Source organism: Camelus dromedarius, chromosome 9 (genome assembly GCF_036321535.1).
Source record: "Camelus dromedarius isolate mCamDro1 chromosome 9, mCamDro1.pat, whole genome shotgun sequence".
Taxonomy (NCBI): domain Eukaryota; kingdom Metazoa; phylum Chordata; class Mammalia; order Artiodactyla; family Camelidae; genus Camelus; species Camelus dromedarius.
This window is the reverse complement of record NC_087444.1, coordinates 19492907-19517393: the sequence shown is the minus strand read 5'-3', so window position 1 is coordinate 19517393 and position 24487 is coordinate 19492907. Positions and strand designations below refer to the sequence as shown.

At 42.6% G+C, this 24487-nt stretch overlaps 1 protein-coding gene and 1 long non-coding RNA gene across 4 annotated transcripts in view; one reads left to right on the top strand and one right to left on the bottom strand.

Annotated features, from left to right (window-relative positions):
• Window positions 1-18816: 18816 nt before the first annotated feature.
• On the bottom strand, window positions 18817-23275 carry LOC116154793 (uncharacterized). 3 transcript variants are annotated; one of them, XR_010382241.1, is made up of 4 exons: window positions 23155-23275; window positions 20133-20265; window positions 19971-20032; window positions 18817-18970 (listed from the first exon to the last, which is right to left on the bottom strand). It is a non-coding gene; the product is annotated as an uncharacterized LOC116154793 (long non-coding RNA). The 3 variants fall into 3 exon arrangements; XR_010382243.1 differs by lacking the exon at window positions 23155-23275 and adding an exon at window positions 21782-22864; XR_010382242.1 differs by lacking the exon at window positions 19971-20032.
• Window positions 23054-24487, top strand: part of TSPAN2 (tetraspanin 2) — a 37988-nt gene continuing 36554 nt past the window's right edge. Inside the window, exon 1 of the mRNA XM_031457876.2 lies at window positions 23054-23184. Coding sequence (XP_031313736.1) covers window positions 23116-23184 — 69 coding nt within the window. The 5' untranslated portion in view covers window positions 23054-23115. The remainder of the gene's footprint in view (window positions 23185-24487) is intronic.

Genomic DNA, 24487 nt, shown 5'->3' with positions numbered 1-24487 from the left:
TTTATGTTATTGAATCCAAAGTTTGTTTCTTATAGACAGTATTTGGATCATGCTTTTTATCTATCTTCCAATCTCTGCCTTATGATAAAAGTATTTAATATATTTACATTTAATTAAACTACTACTAAAATAGAATTTACACTTGCCATTTTGCTATTTGTTTTCTGTATGTCTTATGTTTTTGGTCCTCTATTACTGCATCACTGCCTTCTTTACGTCAAATAGATATCTTCTAGTGTACCATTTTAATTCCCTGTTGTTTCCTTTAATTTTTATAGTTATTTTCTTAGTGGTTGCCTTGAGGATTATAATTAACATCTTAACTAAAACAATCTCACTTGGATTAATACCAACTTAATCTTAATTCTATAAATTTTTGCTGTAATATAATTTTATCCACTTCCTGCATCATTTGTGTTCTTATTGTCATACAAGTTATATCTTTATACATTGTAAATCCATCAACACAATTTTTTAATAATTGCTTTATGCATTTTCTTTTAAATAAGATAGGAAAAGGAAAGAGTTACAGACAAAAATATATTTATACTGCCTTTTACATTTACCTATATACTTACCTTTAGAGTGCTCTTTATTCCTTTATGTAGATTCAAGTTATTGCTGTGTATCCTTTTATTTTAGCCTGAAGTACTCCCTTCAGTATTTTCTGTAGGGAAGTTCTCCTAGTAATTTTTTCATAAATTTTTTGTTTCTCTTAGAATGCCATAATTTCTCCTTCATTTTGGAAGGACAGTTTTGCTCAGTATAAAATTCTTGGTTGATACTCTTTCAGTACTTTGGTGCATCATCACACTGCCTTCTAGCCTCCATGGTTTCTGATGTAAAGTCAGCTGTTAATCTTATTGAAGAACACTTGTATAGGATGAGTTGTTTTTCTCTTACTTATTTTAATAAGTCTTTGACTTTGACTTTCAATAGTTTGACTATGACATGTGTAGATATCTTTGAATTTATCCTACCTGGAGTTTGTTGAGTTTCTTGGATGGAGCCCTCTACAGACATCTCATTCCTCAGGTTTTTCTTTCAAGTTTTTTGGTCAGCCTCTTGCCTCAAGTGGTACTGCCCCAAGTGGCTTCAAGTAGTTCAATGTTGAACAATTGCACCTGATTGTTTTTGATAAATACCCAAGGGACAGAGCTTTCCTTGCTGAGGGAACTGAGTCAGGCAAACCAAAATAAGCCCTGTAAATGGGACATTTCCAAGAAACTTCCAGATTGATCAAGTAATAACAATTCTCTGTTCATGGAGATGGGGCTTCTCAGGGCATTCCAAACCCATTCTGCCCCCTTCAGTGATTGCTAGGCTGCTGGTTTTCATAGGTACCATGGTTTCAAGGCTGTTGTTTCCAGGCTACCACAGAGCTGGGGAGAGTGAATGGGACTAGAGCAAGTTAAAACACTACAAAGCTTGCTATTCTTACCAAGATGGCTTCTTTAAATAAACACTCCTCTAATTGTTAAAGTCTTCTGTTAATTTCCATAATTCTGAAAAACTGATTATGGCATTTCCCCACAATGTTCTAGCTACTTTTATAGAGAAATTAATTTTTAGAGGTCCTTACTCCATCATTCCAAAATGCTTCCACCCTTATAAGGATTTGAAGGACATGTCTTGAAGATTCTCTTTATTTATTTTTTTAATTTTTAAAATTGAAGTATAGTCAGTTTATAATTCTTTTTATTTAAAAGTAGAGCTTCTTAACATTATAAAGGGTTGTTTCACAGCAGCTTCATTGGGAGCCTAATGTAGAGAAGACCTTCTCTCAAACATCATTGTGGGTATGGCTTTTGATTAGTGGAGTGGATTATAAACTGATACATGAAAGACCACAAAGGGTTTATTTAAGGCTTTTAAAGGATTATACCAGTTTCAATTGAGAGAGACAGACACTTCAAAGTGAAGAAGTCTTTTAACACCCAAACTTTTACAAGCAGAAAGTAGGCTTGGAACTCAGCTGAAAACATGAACTGTTTTACATGTAAAAAGAAGAGTGACTCAGAAGGTAAGATTAAAATCCCAAGATCCCAGAAGGGAGACCCAAGAGACACAGACAACAATTCCCAGAGAGCAGAATTGAGTCCTAATTATGGAACAAACTTGCAATATGTGCTCAAATATATTTCAGAATTACTGTGGACCAGTGACTGCTATATTCCTCTTATTTTCCTCTTTACGAACCAAAGAGTGTAGAGCTTATGCCTAACCTACCATTATATGTTGGCTATGTGGGGAGCAGAAAACATCTCTTTGTTTACAGTTCTTCATATTAAGAAGAATATATTCAAACTGATCCTTAAGGACCACACTTAAGTAGCCTCATTCATATTTGAACCTGATTTAAATGATAAGATTCTGGACTTCAAGCTGATGCCATAATGGGATAAGCCTTGGATGTCTAGGGGAAGGAGATGAGTGCATTCTGCAAAAAAAAAAAAAAAAAAGGGCGGGAGGGGGATGGTGAACTGTTGTGGCCAGAGGGTGGACTGTGGTAAATTGTAATTTTCAAAGATAGTCATAATAATATTTCACATACCCACATGCTTTCCTTACAATGTTATTTTGATATTCTTCCCATTGAGTTATGGTGTCCATGTCCCTTCCCCTTGAACCTAGGTGGACCTTTTGGACCTTTGTGTCTGCCTCTATCAATATAGATGAGACAGAAGTAACACTGTAATTTTCAAGGTTAAGTCATAAAAAGTCCATGCACTGCTGCCTTCCACTTCAGGGGTACACACTCTTGGAACTCAGCCACCATGTTGTTAGAAAGTCTAAACTATCCCACATGGAGAGGCCACGTGTAGGTTTACTGTCCACCAGCCCAGTTCAGATCCCAGCCAACAGCCAGAATCAACCACAAACCATGTAAACTCCTGACATCTCCAGATAATCCTAGGTCCCAGCTGTTGAGTCACCCTCTATCTTCAAGTCTTCCCAGCTGAGTCCCCAGATGTTGTGAAAGAGAGATAAGCCATTCTTTCTACGACACGTCCAAATTTCTGATCCACAGAAACCATGAAAGATAGTAAAACAATTCTCATTGCTTTAAGCCACTAAGTATGGGGATGATTTGTTTTACAGCAATAGACAACTGGAACTTATACCTTGACAATATCATTTAAAACCCCATGCCTGGACATTTGAGTTACTTAATTTTTTTGCAACTGTGAACATTGCTGCTATGAACATTCTTGTAGACTTTCCCTCCACACATCTAAAAGAGTGTCTCTTGGGTATGTACTTAGCTGTTCAGATTTACAGAATAATGTCAAATTGTTTTTCAAAGAGGTTGTTCTAAGTTACATTCCATCAACAAGGTAAAAGTAATCCTGTTGATCGCTTACCTAAGGGCTCTTACACTGGCTATCCCCTCTGCCTAGAATTCTTTTCCCCTAGACATTCAGCAATTCACTCCCTCATGCTTTTCAAATCTCTCTCAAATGTTACTTTCTCAATGAGGTATACCCTGACTTACTCCATTTAAATTGAAATTTATCCCACTATCCCCAACATCGTTCTCAACTGACTTCACCTTTTTCTATATCTCCCTTTCTAGCACACTATATAACCAGCTACTTACTACATTTATTGCTTCTTGTCCATCTCCTCCCAGAATAACGTAAGCCACCACAAGAACTGGCATTTTTGTCTTTTTGTTCACTGCTATGTCCTGAGCACCTAAAAGCATACCTAGTGAAAAGTAGGGTTGGATGAATTTTCATTGAATAAATGAATGAATGTCTACATTTTTTCCAATGCCCTATATTAACAGACTTTGTAATTTTTGCCAATTAAACAGATAAATGTTAACTCAATGTTGTCCTAATTTATTTTTCCTTGATAACTCATGAGACTGAATTCCTCTCCTTGACATTTCATAGCCATATAAATTTCTTTTTCCATGAAACCCCTGTTCATGTCATTTATCCATTTCCTATTTGAATTGTTTGCACTCTCTCTCTCTTTTTTCCCTTTCTTTTTTTTTAATGGACGTACTGGGGACTGAATCCAGGACTTTGTGCATGCTAAGCTTGAGCTCTACTGCTGAGCTGTTACCCCCTCCCATTTTTTCTCTTTTTATTGAATTGTAAGAATTCTGCATGTATAATCTTGATACTGATCTTTTGCAAGTTATATGTACTGCAAATATCTTCTCCCAGTGTACTTGTCTTTAGCATGTTTAATAAACAGAAATTCTTTGTTTTAATATAATCAATGTTATGGTAAATTCTTTTTATGTCTTGTTTAAGAATAAACTAGTCTTAGGCCAGAGCATCAATGGGGGGGCAGTCCTTTCTAAAACTTTCTTTTTAATTAAAAACTTACTTTATTGACTACAGAGGTTCTGTGCATGAAATTTAAGGTATTACAAAGGCCCTCCAGGGAGACAAGCCCAACCACCCCCAGAGCCAGGCCCCTCTCTTTCACTCAGCCGCTTCACCTTCTCCCCTCTGGCAACATAATGAGAGATAACACCATCAATCACTCCCCAAGAGCTGCCATGTGGGCAAGAGGTGGGGAAAGTGGAAAAGAGCCCAAGGGAAGGGGCTGCAGTTTAGAAATACCAACTGGCAGGAGTAGCCCTCCCCCTGCCAGAGGACTGGACAAGTCCCAGCAGAGGACTCAAAGGGGCATTTAGGGATTTGAAATGTAGCAAAAACAATGATAATGAAGGGAGGAACTAAGGAGAGCTCCAGCTAAAGTGGAAAGTGCTTTTAAAAAAGAGACACCCTTTCAGATGAGCCCCACTGAGGCAGGGGACAGTCAGGGTAACCTCTGCGCCTCTAGGAGAACCAGCATTGGTGTGATCTACACGTTGGCACAGGTTTCTGGAAATGAGTGGACATCAAAGGACAGGGAGGGAGAAGGGAATGGGGTTGTTTGAACCCAAGGCTCTATGTCACTAGTGTTCAGACCTTAATTTGTCATTCACTGATCACAGGCTTCCAAAGGCCTCCTCAGCTTCACAACCCAAGGATAAAAGTTATTTTTCCTGAATGGAGAAAGGGAGAAATTGCAAAACATAAACATAGAAGATGCCCCTGTCCACCTTCCTAAGATTAGCTCAGCTATCAGTGTATAGCCTGCAGGGATTCTCAAAGTCCCAAGTTGCCCACAACTGGCCGGGTCACTAAATCTCATCTGAAGTGTTCAGATTTTGCCTCCAGTGAATATTTGGCTTTGACACTTTCTGTCATCTCTGCTGAAAAGAGAATCAACAACCAGTCGCTGCTGCCAGAGCTCTGGGCACGGGCAAACCTCCCACCTCAGGCCATCCTCCTCTGCACCCACCTCCCCAACCCTCCAGAGAGAGACGGCCAGTGCTGAGCACTGGACTGAGAGCCAAAGAGCCCAACCCTGCTCAAAGTATTTCTCCTCTTGCACATGACACAGCAGTTGTTCCGCTTGTTCTGAGATGAAACCCAAGGCCAGAAACTGAAAGGCCATCAGCTGGAGAAGGGAGTCCAGGTCTGCCCTTTATCCTAGACCACAGGCTGCAGGAAAACATCAAATGAACCTCTGTGTCCTGCAAAATGGCACAAGGCACCCAGAGTAAGCCCACTCATCTCAGGGTAAATCCCCCAGCCTGGGAGATATCACCAGGCCCGTGATCATGAGAATTTCTCCTCTAGCCTTTTCAGGAAATGTGGTCCCCACACAGGCAGACAGCACCAGGACATGGGTAGTTTGGGCCCTGATGGGTAACTCTTCAGGAAAGGGAGCCCCACACCCCAACTATTCACAGCGTGCCAACCTTCCGGCCCTAGCTCGAGAACCTGCACACAAACAGGGCCTACCCAGAGAATCTGAAGCACGGGAGTGGGAGGAGGGGAGCAGGAGTCCTGCCTCCAAGGAGTTCCCAGTCTAAGGAAGAAATCATCATTACGATGTTCCTAATCTAAAGGGTGGTGGAGTCTGCTGTCAGGTAAAGAACCTCCCCACAGAAAGTTCTTCAGCACAGGGAGGCCCCGACAAGGCAGATCACAATAGAGTTACTGCACTGAACAAGCAAAAACATAAGACATCCAGTGAAACTTCATTTTCAGATAAATAAGGAATCTTTTTAGTATAAGTATGTCCCGTGCAATATTTGGGACATACTTAAACTTAAAAAGAAATCCACAAAAAGACAACCTATGGAATGGGAGACAATTTTTTCAAAAGATAAGACTGACAAGGGCTTAATCTCCAGAATATATAAACAGCTCATACAACTTACTAACAAAAAAACAAACAACCTAATCCAAAATTGTGCCAAAGACCTAAACAAGCATTTCTCCAGTGAATACATACAAACAGCCAATAGGCACATGAAAAAATGCTCAACATCACTAATTATCAGAGAAATGCAAATCAAAACTACAGTGAGGTATCACCTCACACCAGTTACAATGGCCATCATTCAAAAGTACACAAATGATAAACGCTGGAGAGGGTGTAGAGAAAAGGGAACCCTCCTACACTGCTGGTGGGAATGTAGCTTGGTGCAGCCATTATGTCAAACATATTAGGGATTCCTCAAAATCTAAAAATAGACTTACCAATATGACCCAGCAATCCCACTCCTGAGCATCCAGAAGGAACCTTAATTCAAAAAGATACATGCACCCCAGTGTTCATAGCAGCACTATTTACAACAGCCAAGACAAGGAAACAACCTAAATGTCCATTAACAGACGACTAGATAAAGAAGCTGTGGTATATTTCTACAGTGGAATACTACTCAGCCATAAAAAAGAATAAAATGCCATTTGCAGCAACATGGATGGACCTGGAGGCTGTCATTCTAAGTGAAGTAAGCCAGAAAAAGAAAGAAAAATACCATATGATATCACTCATATGTAGAATCTAAAATAAAAAAAAAACAACAACAAAAACAAAAACAAAAACCACAAACTTATCTTCAAAGCAGAAACAGACTCACAGGCATAGACAACAAACTTATGGTTACCAGTGGGGAAAGGCGGTGGAAAGGGATAAACTGAGAGTTTGAGATTTGCAGATACTAACTAATATATATAAAATATACAAACAAGTTTATACTGTATAGCACAGGGAACTACACTCAATATCTTCTAGTAACATAGTGAAAAAGAATATGAAAATGAATATATGTATGTTCCTATATGACTGAAGTATTATGCTGTACACCAGAAATTGACACAACATTGTAAAATGACTATACTTCAATAAAAATATTTTTAAACAAACAAACAAATAAAATGTTGCAGCTATTGTGGAAAAAAAAATCCTCATTTATCTGAAACTTAAATTTAACTAGATACCTTGTACCTGGCAACTCTAGAACGGAACAAAATCACTAGGCCCAAACCTAAGTCTGTGTGTGTGGCAACGTGTGAGAAGACAGAAATTAAGGAGTCACACAGTCGTAATGCTGAGAGGACAGAAAATAAAAAGGTGGCTCAGAGTCAGCAGCGGCCAGTGCCCAGGTTACCTGGAATACCGCAGATTCTGACAGTCCCGGGGCTGCTGCCGGCTGCATCCCTGGGTCGTAGGCAGTGTGGGACCCTGAGGAAGGAGTCCGGCGGCTGCCCGGTGGCCCTGCGGCCAGCGTCGTCCCCCCCTCGAGCCAGAGCTGCAGCAAAGCACCCTGGGAGAGCGGGGCTGGGGCGGGGCTTCGGGGAGACGGGGCTTCGGGGAGGCGGGGCCAGGATCCCCGAGCGAGCGCAGATGGTGCCCCAGGACAGCGCCCTTTCAAAGTGAAGAGGGAGGAAAGCTCCGTGAGTCCAACGCTGCTGGGGGTACTGGTAACAGGGAACCTGTGAGCCGGGGAAGCTGAAGGCCAGGAAACGGCATGATCCAGAGCAGAAGACGCAGTCTCTGAAGGCCCGAACTCCCTGCGAAGTCAACTCAGAACACCTCTGCCTAAGGGAAGTCAGAGGTTCCATCTTCTCAGAGGGAACCTTCAGAAAGGCAGTTTTTCAGAGACAGTTTTAACAACCTCGGCTCCCACAGGCCTGAGGCTTGAGAATTGCTGTCACTCACCTTGCCGCAGTTCAGGCCTTCCTCTTCCTCTCCTCTTCCTGACTTGGGGCACCTGGCTCCTGGTCCCTGGTGTCCTCCTACCAGAAGGACTGAGAAGATCTGAACGGTCCCGAACATCGGGGTCAGAGTAGCTCTCACCATCGCTGAGAGTGGCAGTCGGGCTGCCTGTTTTGGGGAGCTCTGAGGAGAACCTGAGGCAGCCTCAGCATCACCACTGCTGTTATTGCTGTTTACCAGGCACTAATTGTATACCAGGCAATGTTAAGAACTTTATCCACTGCCTCGCTTAATGCGCAAACCACCTGGGAAGTGGGCACCGTTGATTCCTTTTTACAGACGAGGACCTGAAAGCCCCGGGCATCTACCAATCTAGACAGTTAACACTCAAGGGTAGAGGAGACCGGTGAGACAAAATACCGGACTTCTGAATTGATCTTTGAGGCTAAATTCCCGATTCTTAGGGGAGAATGGTAAGTCCTTGCAAAGCTGCTCTCTAACAGCAGGGGGCGCCAATGTCCTCGAAAAGGTACTAACCGCGGAAAATCTAGACGCGATTGGTACAGAGGAATACAGATGCCAAAGGGAAGAAGTGGAAACCCTCCCTTGGGCCTCACGAACCCCAGAAAAGAAACTCAAAATAAAACTGGTCTGTGATGTAGACACCTCAGGCCCAGATTTAGATCCCGGGTATCTAGCCATCTTATCAGCTTCCCCAGAGCTCAGCCAATGTCCCGTGGGGAAAACCAGCCTGGCCTTTGCGGCTCCTATGGTTTCTCATCTGTCATACCAGTCTTCGAGATGGCCACAACCTCTGCGGTTTCTCTTTCCCTACATGGAGTGTGCTGGCTCAGGTCAAGTCCACGCCCATGCTCAGAATAGGCACATGCCCCCAAGGAAGGAAATGAGTAGAGATCAGCTGGCCTAGGAAAGGCTTTCTTCTCTAATTTAGTTCTCCTCCTATTCATTGCATCCACTGCTCTCCATTGTCTTTCAAAACATGACTTACAACTTACCCAGTTTTCTTCTAGTTACTGTGTTATTGCAGTGGTACTGGTGGTGGCCTGTTGCAACTTTCTACATCCTACTCAGGAGCAGAAGTCCAGTTTCACCCTCTAAGCTTCTGCTTTCTCACTTGTGAAATGATTATGAGTGTGTAAGTATTAAGTGAAAGGAAGGATGTCAATCAGCCAACACAGTGCCTAGAGCGTCGGGGCACTTAGCAGAGAAGGAAATTTACTTTGGTCGGCCACCTGAGGGATTTGCAGGGGAGGCCCTCTGGGTCCTGGTGAAGAGCTCTGGCCTTGGTGTCAGTAGGCTCAGATTTGAACCCCAGCTCCCCAATTTGTAAGTTGTTTGACCTTGAATAAGTTGCTTAACTTCGCTCAGCCTCAGTTTTCTTCCCAGTCAAATGAGAAAAACTAATGTCTATCTCATAGTTTTGTGAGGATGAAATGAGATCCCATATGTGAAGCCCCTGACACTGTGCCTGGCTCCTGGTATGGCCTCAGTGGTAACTAGTGGTACATCTTATTTCACTTACTAGCTGAAATCAGGGTAGGCAGATTAAGGCATTGTAGTATTTGGAGAGTGCCTATAAAAGACCAAATGTTATCATGGATATCACAAAGCCATAAGGTAATAATAAAGGTTTCTTACACTTTGTATCCATTGAGCGATTGTCCCAAGTGCTTTGACAATCACCATCTCTCCACATCCTCACCACCACCAGTTGGCCCTTCATATCTGTGGGTTCCATATTCAGTTTCAACCAACTACAGATCAAAAATATTCAGGGAAGAAAAATTCCGGAAAGTTCCAAAAGGCAAAACTTGAATTTGCCACATGCAGCTCTCCCAGGCAGGCAGAGGGCAGCATGTGTGAGAACTCACATGACAGTGCATGAAACATTCAAAATTAGGGAAGGTGGCGAGCCAGGTGGCAGAGAGAGTGACGGTTAAAGCTCTGTTGTGGCTGCATGCTCCTGTTAGACCCAGGCCCCAGCCACAGCCTGCAGGCCCAGCCTCTCCGCCCCACCTTCTGCAGGGGAGGATCTAAAGAGCATTGAGAAAAGGGAGCAGGAGGCGGCCTTTCCAGGATTCTCTGATCTTAAACAACAGTAACAGAGTCTGGCTTACTTCAGAAAAAACTAATTTATTGGAAGCAGATGTTATAGCATGAAAGGAAAGGCTGAACAACTGAGACTTGAAGAGGACAGGCACAAAGGGAGTGCCACAGATACAGGCAGCAGGGATTAAGGGACGGTCACCACCATCAGAACAAATCTTCCCAACCGCCTCCAGTCCTTGTGCTGCTCCACTGGGGATTCTGGTTCCCCAGAGACAGACTCACAGAGGCTCAGTTTGGGTCACATGCTCAGTTCTTGGCCACAAGACAATACACATAGACTGACAGTCTCTTGATAAGACAGCTTCCAAGGGGGGAGGAGTGTTCCCCAAAGGAAAATCACAAAGAAATTATGGTGACATTCCCAAAGAAGTGGGAAAGGGTTCTGGGGGAAAAAAAATTCAGCAATGGCTTGCAGTAATATTTAATGAAAAAGAATATGTATGTGTGTATGCATGTATATATATATCTGAATCTCTATACAGTAATGAGAAACTAATACAACATTGTAAATCAACAACAAAAAAAAAAGATCAGATGTTTACTACAGATTCTGAAGGAAAGGCAGGAGGATCATTAAGGAGAAGTTGGATTCCTGTAGGTTTTTCTAGGAAATAAACTTAGCACTGTGTGGGGGGTGGACCATATAGAGGTTTAGGAAACAGGAAGCAAAGAAGGAGCCACCAGATGGCACCTCATAGCAGGCCACATGTCACGTGACCCTCCCCCAGGCCTCAGTCTCTGACTCATTGTAGCGTTCAGAGAGATAAGGTAACCATAAATAAATAAGTTACCAAGCATAATGAGAGGTGGCAGAGGAAACTGAGAAGGAATTTATTCATTCCCCAATAATTGTGTATAAACATGTTCATCTGACTCTAACATGCTCCTCTGCTTTGGAGGATGAAGGAAGAAATAAGTGTTACCTATAGATGAGATTCCGGGTGTGCAGAGCAAGAGGAAAGTAAGTCATGGGATCTGCTGACAGACTTAGAGGCAGGAAGCACCCAAGATGGGCCAGTGCCACTTCTCCTGCTCCTGGAGACCTATCTGTTGGAACGACATCGTGGTTTCCTTCCTGGACAAGGAAGCTTTGCTCAAAATATGCCAATCCAATGCATAATTTCTCACAGGAAGAACATTTCAAATGTGGTTGCAGTATCTCAAGAAGATATTGCAAAAGGACTGAAGATAAAAATTGCACAACAGGTGGACACTGGGTTGGAACGGGAAGCCCTGGCTTGCCTTTGTGCTGTTTTGCCTCATTGGAGTAGAGCTCAAGGTTCTTGTACAGTTTTGAGGCGTTGGCCTCACAGTTTCTGAAAGTCTCGTTTTTTCCACTCTTCACAGAAGATGTCTTCCATTGCATTAGATGGAAACTTTTGGGTGCAAAAAGAGTGGCACTGATTCCAAGGAAAGGAGCTCAGAGATGAAAGTCTGATGTGTAATGAGTCAAATCTTCAAAACACCACTGCCAAAACCAAGAGGTATCTTTTTAGCTGAAAGGTGGTAGGAAAGATTGTGGCCACTTCCAGCAGCATGGGTTGCTTCCATGTGAAGCAAGCTGCTGAATTTACAATAAGAACTGGAGCAAATATAGGAACACGTGAAGGACAAGCAGCACAGGTTCCTTAAAGAGGAAACTCTTATTGCTAATGCACTACGATCATTTGCTTACTGGTGTCTCCAGCTCAGATCTCTTTTTCCAATTTAATCCACTTGCTACCAGCTTGCAGACTGATCTTTCTATTGAATCACCACCCTAGTGTGCCGACCCTCCTAAATCATTCTAAACTTCTTAGCCGAATTTTCCCGATTTTTAGTTATTTCCATATTTCCTTGATGATTTTGTCATTTCTCTGCACCATCCATATTATTACTTCCTGAACATTGATTAAAGTGTCTCATTTACTTTGCCTCACTGTAAGCAACACTATCATTATTGTTTAAATATTTTCAATGTACATTAATCTAAACACCTAACTTTAAGCATCCATCGCATACCACTAGAAATCATCTCGTGCGTCCCCAGGCAGCACTGCTCTTTGGGAAATGTGATTCAAGGCCTGTCCATGGCACCTACCAAGCACCCTTAATAAGCCCTGCACTCAGGCCAAAGTGGGCAATTCACCATTCCCCACACACGCAGCCCACCTCCGTGTTTGTCTGCCTCTCAAATCACACTAATCATCCACGACCCAGGCCTCCAGTGCCCCCCAGCCTGAAGGAGTTTTGCCTCTGTGAACTCTCACTGCACTTGGAGCACTGGTGACTTCTCACTTTGGGTTCAGTGTAGATCTCCTTGAAATAGGAGGTTTGCATAGATGCCTTCTCCTCTTTCAGAACATCAGCAGGCTTCCTGAGACCAGAGGCCATTACCTGGTCATTTGGTAGAGTTAACACTTATCGAATGAATGTATCCCCTCACTATCTAGTCCTCTTTTGGGTAAAACACAAATCCAATGTCATTCTCCTGCTTCCCACGAAATAAAGTTCCAATAACTTAGCAGACATAAAGAGACAAGGTCCTTTACAACTTGGCCCCAAATGTCATTTTATCCAGCGCACTATCTCCCCTCTCCCAGCCACCACCCCTCCCCAACGACACACTCTGTCTCTAGCTACACCCAACTCCTTGCTATCTCTTTGGCTAGTCTCCCTTCCAGTATTAAACATACTCCTACTCTGTTTATCAAACTCCAACTCAGTCCTTAAGTGTTAGCTAAAATGGCATTTCTCCCTTGAAGCCTTTCCCAGCTCTCCTAGGTCCCTCCCTCCTCTCTATTCTCAAGTCATTCTATACATTTTTTTTATTGAAGCACTTGTCACTGATATTATAATTTCTCATTTAAATGACTGTTGCTCCCATTAGCCCATAAGCTCCCATAAGCAAGGATCTTATTCAATATCCCCAGTGCCTAGCACAGTGCCTGGCACATAGTCAGTACTCAGTACTTGAAGAGTGACCAATGCAGGGGTAAGAAAGTAGGCTCTCTAGTCAGACCTCTGGGATCTGAACCCAAGCATTGTCACTGCTTCCCTGCTTGGGCAGGTTACTTAACTCTTCCATGCCTCAGTTTCCTCATCTTTAAAATGGTAATAACTCATAGAGTTGTTCTTTCTTTTTTTTTTTCTAAACTTGAATTACCCTTTTTATTCTTTTTTTTAAACATTTTTTATTGATTTATAATCATTTTACAATGTTGTGTCAAATTCCAGTGTTCAGCACAATTTTTCAGTCATTCATGGACATATACACACTCATTGTCACATTTTTTTCTCTCTGAGTTATCATAACATTTTGTGTATATTTCCCTGTGCTATACAGTGTAATCTTGTTTATCTATTCTACAATTTTGAAATCCCAGTCTGTCCCTTCCCACCCTCCACCCCCTGGCAACCACAAGTCTGTATTCTCTGTCTGTGAGTCTATTTCTGTCCTGTATTTACACTTTGTTTTTGTTTATTTGTTTGTTTTTGTTTTTGTTTTTTAGATTCCACATATGAGCGATCTCATATAGTATTTTTCTTTCTCTTTCTGGCTTACTTCACTTAGAATGACATTCTCCAGGAGCATCCATGTTGCTGCAAATGGCGTTATGTTGTCAGTTTTTATGGCTGAGTAGTATTCCATTGTATAAATATACCACAGCTTCTTTATCCAGTCACCTGTTGATGGACATTTAGGCTGTTTCCATGTTTTGGCTATTGTAAATAGTGCTGCTATGAACATTGGGGTGCAGGTGTCATCCTGAAGTAGATTTCCTTCTGGATACAAGCCCAGGAGTGGGATTCCTGGGTCATATGGTAAGTCTATTCCTAGTCTTTTGAGGAATCTCCACACTGTTTTCCATAGTGGCTGCACCAAACTGCATTCCCACCAGCAGTGTAGGAGGGTTCCCCTTTCTCCACAGCCTCTCCAGCATTTGTCATTTGTGGATTTTTGAATGACGGCCATTCTGACTGGTGTGAGGTGATACCTCATTGTAGTTTTGATTTGCGTTTCTCTGATAATTAGTGATATTGAGCATTTTTTCATGTGCTTTTTGATCATTTGTATGTCTTCCTTGGAGAATCATAGAGTTGTTCTGAGGATTAAATGAGTTAAAAACTATAATGAGCTTAGAACAGAGCTCTGCACATTAAATGCTCAATAAAGTCTGTTATTTACATTATTCCCATCAAAGGCTCTGTGACCAGACGATCTCATGTAATGCTTCCATAACTGACTTGGATATGGAATGCCCCATGAATTCTCCATGTTTTTAAATGACAGCAAATTGTTGCTGCTAAACTCCTAAAAGGTCTTTAGAAGTTGGATAAAGAAGAGAGAATATGGCCAAGTGGTGAGTTCATGAGGATGGAAGCATTTCAATATACATTATTTCGGATGTGTCTGTGAAGGAGTTTCTGTATGTGATTAACATTTAAATTGGTAGACTGAGTAAAGCAGATTGCCCTCCCTAATGTGGGTGGGCCTCACCCAATCGGTTGAAGACCTGAATAGAACAAAAAGGCTGAGTAAGAGAAAACTCTTCCTGCCTGCCTTCCTTGAACTGGGATTTTGGTCTTTTTCTGCCCTCTGTCTCCAACTGAAAAATCAGATCTTCTTGGATCTTGAGTCTGCCAGCTTTTGGACTGGACCTATACCATTGGCTCTCCTGGGTCTCCAGCATCTTTCGACTTCTCAGCCTCCATAATCATGTGAGCCAGTTCATTATAATATGGATACACATACATCCTATTGGTCCTGTTTCTCTAGATAATCCTGACTATGAAGACAATCTTGCCCCTTGCTTTAGAATGTAAACGTCCTTAAGTACCTATGACTTTGCCTTCAGTCTTTTGGGGCCTCTCTTGAAACTTAGAAACAAAAAGAAAAGTCACATTAGAATAATGCCAGATTATTTATTCTGTAATTTTTGATTAATTAATTTCCTAATACAGATGATTCAAATGGGATCATCTATAAGACAAAATAAATATTCAGACTTAGAACTTACACCTGGGTTATGTTCTTCCTCCTTCCTCCAAACCCCTATAATAGTGAAAACAAACATGAGTAGGTTATTCCCGTAGGGGCCTATGGAAACAATCAATCATCCTTTGAGTTTGCTCCATGATCCTGTTTCATAGTCCCTTCTCTTGCCTCATACATGCCTGCACAAGCAGGTATACACTCCTTCCTCTTACCAGAAGCTGGAAAATAATGAAAGGAAGCCATAGCTGCCTGAATGCTGCTGGGAAAACATTGTGAGAGGAGAGCTCAGCAACCTGTGACTATGGAGATGGTTTGTAATCAGCAAACCAAAGCCCTCGCCTTCCTTCCTTCTCTGGGCATCCAAGAAATGGTTGGTTTAGAAACCCTGAGCCCACAGACTATTTTCCAGCAACAACTGCATAGCAACAGGATTAATATGCTACAAACCCAGCAGTCAAAACACTGCTTATGTCCTGCTTATCAAAACCAAAGTCACGACAACAGGCACACCAGGCTTCTTTTTAACTAGCACTAGGGCAGACTTGATATCCTGAACTACCTTCTCCACTGAAACTAAAACACTGGAGAAAATGTACAAGCCTCTTTTTAAAAACACATCGCTTAGCTGGCACAAAAGGAAGGGCATTGACAAAGGCCAAAATGAAGTGAAAGCAAGAACCTGGGGAAGGAAGCAGGTACCAAGGCTACTTTTGGCCCCAAGTTTCTTTTTCAACAGCTGCAAAGGCTTAGGGTTCATGAAGTAAAGCCTGAAATCCCACTAAAGTAAGGAGTCTATTAGGTGACCCTACCCAAACCTGGTGCCCCCTCCTAAGAGCTAAACCCTCAAGGCAGGAGCAGACAGGAAATAACCCATCATGCAAAAGGAGATGTCCATATTTTGATCAGGGCAAGTAGGGGGGCATCTCCCCTGGGAACTTGTAAAGCCAGTCTTCAAATGCACCTATTGTCTGAATTAATACTCTGGGTTAGTGCCTTGAGGTAACTCGCAGAAGTCAAAGCATACCCTCTTCTGGAGGAACAAAACCTCCACTGAGGACTCAAAGAATCTCCATAATTTTCCAAGGAAAAAGAAAGAAATCACACAACACACAAGGAAACAAGACAATAAAATCCAAGCAGAAAATTCCACAGACAGCAAAATCAGATTACAGTGAGTTCAAATACTGTCATTATGAGATACAGAACACAAAATCTTTCTACAACTCAGCCTTGCCTATTTCCTCCTGTCACCAAATGCAATTCCTCACCAGTGCTCTGGCTCTCAACCCCTTTCTGTTTCTTCCCAGATTTCTGCCCTTGCTTTTCTTCTTGTTCAGTCTTTCTCCATAGGCACTTTACTCACGGAGTAAGAACACATCCAGATCTTTCCCATTAAGGAAGGAAGGAAAGAAGAAAGAAAACTTGCTTTCCCCTCACCTTGCTCCACCCCTCTTTTAGCTAAGCTTCCAGAGAGAGCCATCATTGAGAGTTCCCCACTGCCCGTTCACTCCTAAACTGGCTTCCGCACACCCCCCACCACTATTCTGAAAAAGCTCTTACCCGGGTTGTCAACATCTTAAATGACCATAATGCCAATTCCAGTGAACTGTAATCTTATCTGTTATTGCTGAGATATTTGCACCGTGGCCCTTCCCTCCTCTCAGAAACTCTTTCCTCACTTGGCCTCTATGACATCACTTCCTTCTGATTTGTTTCTTACCTCCCTGGCTATTTCTTCCCAGTCTCCTTTGGCTGTTGTATCTCTGCCCACTTCCTAAAATGCTGTTGTTGTAAAGTTTCTGTTCTCAACATTTTCCACATTCTCCCTGGTCATATTATCCATTCTTAGGGCTGAACGCAGCCTTCTATGTCTGGGGCATGCATATCCTGGCAATGTAAGAAATCTTTCCAGAGGGTACTCCAGCGTGAATAGTTACAAAAGAATCAATTTCCAGATCCTCAATTTCCACGTATACTCCTTCCTAGAATCAATCTGCCTGAGAATATGCCTGTGATCAAGGTGTCTTCCCTCATAAGCTACCTCCCCCTCATCCTAAATTCAATTATAGTACATTTCTCCAGAGTTTATAGAAAAACCTCTGGGCCAGCAACTTGAAAAATTCCTGTAGGTACTGAGACCACTTACAATGACCTTAATATAGTGAATAACTTTAATATGGGTAATAAATGCTCTTGTAATTATGTGTTCAATAAAGTTGAAAAAAGACTAAATAAAGTTGTCAGCTGATTGATCATTAGAAATAGTTTTTGATGCTAGAACAGTATGTGAATTGGGGTATATAATTCAGAAGGGGTTTAAAGAATTGATTGGCATTGACAACTCCTTCCATCCTCATCTACTTATTTGTATAAACAAAGTTTCTGAGCATTAATATCAAAGCAATAAAAAATATTGAGGGAATTTATGCTAAGCCCTGTGTTGTTCTAGCAATAAGGAATATTCATTCATGGATACATGAACTAGTAGAAAAAAAATCCCAACCCCACCAATCTCATTAAGAGATACATTTCCAGTAATATTTTACTTTTATGTTTAACAGTTGCTTATTTAAACTATATTTAATATTTTAATCAATTGCATACTAGGAATAATTTTAATGATAATTTAATCTAGAAGAAATTAATTAACAGCCTATGGTCTCAGGAGGAAAAATTTAATTTCTTTTAATAAATATATAACAATATTTGTTCAGATAACTATAAAAGGACATTCAGAAAAAATCATTTGATCATAAAAATGCATTACTTCAGGATTACATTTCATGGAAAAAGTGAAATGGAAACATAAGTTCAAGGAGAAAAAAGAAAGATGTAAAACTTTCACCATATGCAGCCATTATGAAAAACAGTATGGAGGTTCTTTAAAAAAATTAAAAATAGAGCTACCATATGATCCAGCAATCCCACTCCTGGGCATATATCTGCAAAAGATGGAAACTTTAATTTGAAAAGATACATGCACGCCAATGTTCACAGCAGTGCTATGTACAACAGGCAAGACATGGAAACAAGCTAAGTGTCCACTATGGATGAATGGATAAAGAAGATGTAGTGTGTGTGTGTATGTGTGTATGTATACACACACATACACATATATATATACTGCACACGCAATGGAATATTACTCAGCCATAAAAATAATAAAATATTGCCATTTACAACAACATAGATGGACCTAGAGATTATCATACTAAGTGAAGTAAGTCAACAGAGAAAGAGAAATATAAGATATCACTTACATGTGGAATCTAAAAATATGACACAAATGAATTTATTTCCAAAACAGAGACATACTCACAGACATAGAAAGCAAACTAATGGTTACCAAAGGGAAAGAGGAGTTGGGGGGGAGGAATAAATTAGTAATTTGGATAACAGACACAAAAACTGCTATATACAGAACAGATAAGCAGCAAGGATTTACCATATAACACAGGGAACAATATTCAATATCTTCAATAACCTATAATGAAAAATAATTTGAAAAAATAATATATATATATATATAACTGAATCACTTTGATGTACAATTGAAACTAACACAATATTATAAATCAACTATATAGCAATTACAAAAAAACTTCCACCATGTTAAAGAGGAGCTTGGTCATGCATTTTTAATAGATGATAAGTATATACAAATAACAAATCATTGTGTTGTACATTTAAAATTAACATAATGTATGTCAGTTATACCTCAAATCAGAATTTATTTTTAATTAAGTTTCTCATCAGTGAGAAATGTTTAAACATTGAAGAGATCATCATCTACAAGTCTTGACCAAAAATTTCATGCAGTCATTTCAAGCATCAAACCTGGTAAACAAAAAAAAGATTAACTGTAGGTAGCAGATCACACTGACATTTTGTTTCTATTGAATGCATTTAAATGAGAGATATGACCATTTTCTTTTAAAATGTCAATATTTAAAACAAATCAGAAATGACATGTTTTGCATATACTCAAACTTATAATAAATAATTTTACATATCAACTTAACAATGTGTGAGGGTAAATACTGTATAATTCCATTTATATAACATTGTAGAACAGGAAAAACTAATCTATAGTGAAAAAGATCAAAACCATAGTTATCTCTAGAAGGGGTGGGGCCATGGATGAACTGGGAAAGGGTACAAGGGGACTTTCTAGTGGTGATAATAATGTCCTATAGCTCGACAGGGTTTGGAGTTAGAAAGGCAAAAGCATTTGTCAAAAATCATCAAATGGTATACTTGGTAGGGGAGGTAATTCGTTGTTTTTTGTTTTCTGTTTTTTTTACTGGAGGTACTTGGGATTGAACCCAGGCCCTCATGCATGCTAAGCAAGTGCTCTACCACTGAGCTATACCCTCCTCAGTCAAATGGTATACTTAAAATATGAGCATTTCATTGAGATAAATTTTGTCTAAAAAAGGAGAAAAACTGTAAACAAATATTTGAATTCTAGTTAATGTTATGCATTCTGAAGAATTAAAGGGTGAAATTCATTAATGTCTAAAATTTATCTGTAAATGCATAAAAAATAAAATAGATTGACAAATGGGCAGATGTAGACATAAGTAATGTAACTAAAACAAAGTGTTTATAGTAGAATTCAAGTGATGAGTATGTGGTGTTCACTGCTCGATTATTCAACTTTTTTGTATGCTTGAAAATATTCATAATAAAATATTGGAAGAAATGTGCAAGGGAGAATATATTTTTTCATAATTATTTCAGGGAATGTGTAGACAAAAGTTTGGAGACCATTGGTTTCTTTTATTAACATTTGCTGATGGATCTTTAACGTAAACTTAGAATCCAAATCTCTCACCAGAATCCCAATTATATTTTCATCTGTCTCCCAGACCGCTTCATCTGGATTTCCCATCAGATCTAAAACTCAACAGACCCAAGTATGAATTTATTGTCTTCCTGTGTCATTTAGAAATATCATCAGCTACAAGTAACAGAAAATGAGGGATATTTTTCTTACATAACAAGAAATCCGGAGGTAAGTGGCTGCTGGTGTTGGTTCAACAGTTCAACAATCTCCTGGCTGGAAGGCCAGCAATTCTCTTGGCCTTTCCTTGTAGTCACAGAATGTTCTACAGCTCCAGGCATCATGTCTGGGTTCAAGACGGGAAAAAAGGGAAGGGAGCAATGCCAGAGACAACTGAACCTTTTATCACGACAATTTCAGGTTTTCCAGAAACCTGCCAACAGACTTCCAATAAATCCCATTAATCAGAACTGTGTCATACAGCCACCTCTAGGTGCAAGAAACCAGGAAGCAAGTATTTAGCTTTCCTATTCTCTAAATTGGATGTAGGATTGGATGATAGGTGAGCCCACCTACAATATCTGTAACATTCTCCTCCAAACCTACTGCACCTTCTATAAGCCCTATCTCTCTTAATGGTTCCCTGATCTGCCTAGTTCCTTACCCCAGTAAGAAACCCCGGAGTCATCCTTTCCTCTCTTTCCCCCTCTATTTCTTACATCTAATCTGTCTTAATCTTGCAGCAAGTCTTGGAACATCTCTCAAATCTGAGCCTCCTTCCTATACCCACTGCCACCATCTTGGTTTAGGTTCTCATTTCTTACTTGAACTGCTATAATAGTCTCTTAATTAGTTTCAAGTCTTAACTTCAAACCAACCTCCATGCAGCCCCAATTTGACTAAAAATAGAAATCTAACCATCTTATCCCTTGCTTAGATCCTGTCTCTGGCTTTGCATAACATCTAGGTTAAAGGCTAACTTCCTTATCGTTTCATTTAATGTAGTCTCCTACCTTCATATAATAATGTACTCCTGAACACATGTTATCAGTTAGGATGCTCTAGTCCTGTCAAGGGTCAGTTTCTCTAAGACACAGCTTTGGTGGAGGCGGGCGGCTGGGGAAGTCTACACTGAAAATCTGTGTCTGTTACGTTCGGCAGGCAACCCTCTGTCTCTAACAAATGTGTGCTAAAATTGTGGCATGAAAGAACATAGATTTATATGCTATAACAGAGGTTCTGTTCCCAGAGAGTACAGAATATATAGTCACTAAGTGTATTTTGTCTTAAAGACATAATTCAACAATATGTTTAAAGTATATCATTGTTGTTCATTCAGTTCAGAGATTTACTGAATGCCTACTATGTATCAGACTCTATTCTATAATTTAGTTCTTTTCTAATAGGTCAGAGATGATAATAAGTGTTTGACTAAAGCTAAAGATTTGCCTCTTTCTGTATACCTAATGATTTCCATCTCTGCTTCTATTTTACTATTTGGGGCTTATGCTTATAACCAGAATCCATACTTTCAATTTTCTGTCTTCATTTTTATAAATAAAATTCACAAGGTATACAAACAAATGTCCAAAGACACAGATGTCGTCCAAAGACGACAACATGGTAGAAACTGCCTGGTTGACTGATAGAGTACAACACAGTGGTACCTAGTCTTTATAGAGTACTTACTCTGTGCCAGGCACTGTTCTAGGTACTTTACAGCTATTAATTCATGGACCTTCACAACTGCATGAAGTACGTACTGTCATCTCCATGTTGCACGTGCGGAAATGAGGCCCCAGGATAGTTTCGCGCTTTGGTCAGCTGACTGAAAGTTGTGCCCCAGCACCATCCCGACTCACCTCCCTCTGCTCCACTCAGGCTACAGCAGTTCTCATGGTCCCTCCAGGAGGCCTTGTTCTCTCCAGCCCTGTGCTTTTGCACATGCTGCCCCTTCTGCTCTTCCTCTCTGCTCAGGCTCATTCAGGGCCAGCTCAGGCCCACTCTCCTCAGCGAGGCCTTCCCTGCCCAATGCCCGGGGCCAGCGGCTTCTGACCCGCACCCTGCCCAACCTCCTCACCTTGCTCTAATTATTTGCTTACAGATTTGTCTCTACCACCATAGACAGTGCTGCCAGGCCTATGATACGTACTGATGATTTTGCTGAATTAATGCATAGGCTCCCCGGATTTTACACTTTCTCGTCGCCCCCATACTGTCTGGCACCACATATTGCAGACACTTAGTCAAAGGGAGTGGGAGCCTGGTTTCCCCGCCAGCAGCCTAACGTAATAAAATAAAGCAAAACAAAACCTGCCCCCCTTTCTTCTATCTCAGCATCACAACAATGCCCGAGGAATTGGATTCCTTTCCAAGCCCTCCCATCAGCGGAATCCAGCAGGACCCGGGGATCCGCTGGCCAGGAGGAGCAGGGTGAGGATCAGCCTTCTGGGTGTTTGGGAAGCCGCATCTCTCGCCTTCTCCCAGTTCTTGCCTATTAAGGTAACAGTTCTCAGAGGAGCGCGGGAGGGGCGGAGGGAGGGTCCCCTAGAAGCGGCTTCCGCGGCCTATACGCTCACAGGGCGCTGTGGAACCACAGCGCAGTCCGGGACCAGGTGCCCCCAGCCGAGTGCCCTGCAACGGGTACTGCCAGCTTCAGGGCGGCCTTGAGTCCTACTTATCTCTTCTACTGGTGGCCACCTTTTGAGGTTTCCATAGTCACCGGGGGCGCATCCTTATTTCAATCATCACCGCAGGCCTCAAATGAGTCTCTGCACAGAGAGCTGATAAAATGGGTCTCGGGTCCCCAGTGAACGCTCCTTCCTCGCAGATGCTCCGATAACCACCACGAGGGGGGCGCCTACAGGGCGCGTCGCCCTGCCTGGAGAGGGAAGGAGGCAGTCCCCCGTTCCGGGGGGAGAGCACGGGTACGTGCTCCCTCTGGCCGCTCGACCCCCACCCCGCAGCTCCCCAACCCCTGGCCGGCTTTTAGGCACCGGGTCCTCGCTGGCCCTCTCTCACCCGGTGCAGGCTCCCGCCCCGCCCCGCCCCGCCCCGCCCCGCCCCGCCCCGCCCCGCCCCCAGCAGGCCCCGCCCACGGCCCCTCGCGCTCCGCCCCCTCCCCGCCGGCTCTCTCAGCTCCCGGCGCTCGGAGCCCGGGCCCGGGGACTCGGAATCCCGCCGCCGGGGCCGCAGCATGGGGCGCTTCCGCGGGGGCCTGCGGTGCATCAAGTACCTGCTGCTCGGCTTCAACCTGCTCTTCTGGGTGAGACCCGGAACCGAAAGGGCCGGGCAGGGGAGGGGGCCGGGCGGGGGCGCAGGGCCGGGGTCCCCGGGGAGCCGACCGCTGCGGTGTCGGAGCCGGGCTCCAGAAGGCAGGGAGTTCAAAAAGGCGGAGGTGAGAAAAAGGCAGACAAAGGGCGGGGCGGGGGTGGGATACAGGGGGAGAGGACTGACAGAGAGAGCAACGAGAAATGGTGAGAAGCGGGAGACCCTGTGCGGCTCTTCCCGCCGAGAAACCTCTCTGCCTCGGTTTTCATCTCACTGCTGGAGACTCCAGGTGCGGGGACACTGGCTTCTCGTCACCTCTGGCCCCCCATGCACACACCCCCTTCTCGCGCAGCCTTTCCCCTGGAACCGGGGCCTGGCCAGGGCACCGGGACTGCCAGGAGTGGTGCCCCATCCCGAGCGTGGAGACAGCACCTGGCCGTGGTGGGCTTGTGTAGGAAATTGGGGGTAGGGGTGGAAATGCTATTGGAGAGTCGTCTTTTTTCTGGGTAGTAGGGGAGGGTACTACTGGATGAAAGGAGGTGGTGGTGCTCTTCTGTGAGGAAATGGGCGGAAGGGAGGGGCTTCAAGGGGCAGCCGCGTCGCCCCACAACCCCCAGCTTGCAGCCTCTGCTAAATACTAATGCTCCCAGAGATGATCTCATTCAACTTTGCATTGAATGAGCAACATTCCCGGGATCAGTGGGTCGCCACAGACAGATAGGGCCATGACCCTTGTCTCCTATATTATTGGGACAAGATTAGGGCTAGACGATCCCTAGATTCCTGGATACTCTGCCTCAGGCCCTGCAGGACTGGGGAACAAGGTCTGAAAATTGTCTTGTCCGCACATTCCCTCTTGGGCTTCCTCAAGAGCATGTCAGCCACTATAACTGTTCAGATAGATCCTGAAGGAAAGTACAGATCTTTCTTTGGGTGAAGAGGTTCTTAGAACTGGGAGGAAGCAGCAGGGGGCTGGGTGGTTTGAAACAACTGGGATAGCGGAGGGTAGTTGCCCTATCTACTCTGGGGAGTTTGTCTTCCTGTGACTTCAACTAATTAATTATTGAAGGACTGTCTCTGCTTATGTCTGCCAACCCATTAGCCCAGAAGCCTGGGTGACTCCAGCAATTCCAATCTGTCAGAGGCCAAGTTGCCATCCTTAGCATCCTTCAGCAAGGGAAGGTGGGAAGTAGGTATCCTGTAGACAGCCCTGAATTTTAAAAATACACAGGCTTTTGTATACTTGGGTATTTACATCCAGCATTTTATGAGGAGGGGCATTTCTAAAGGCCCTTTCT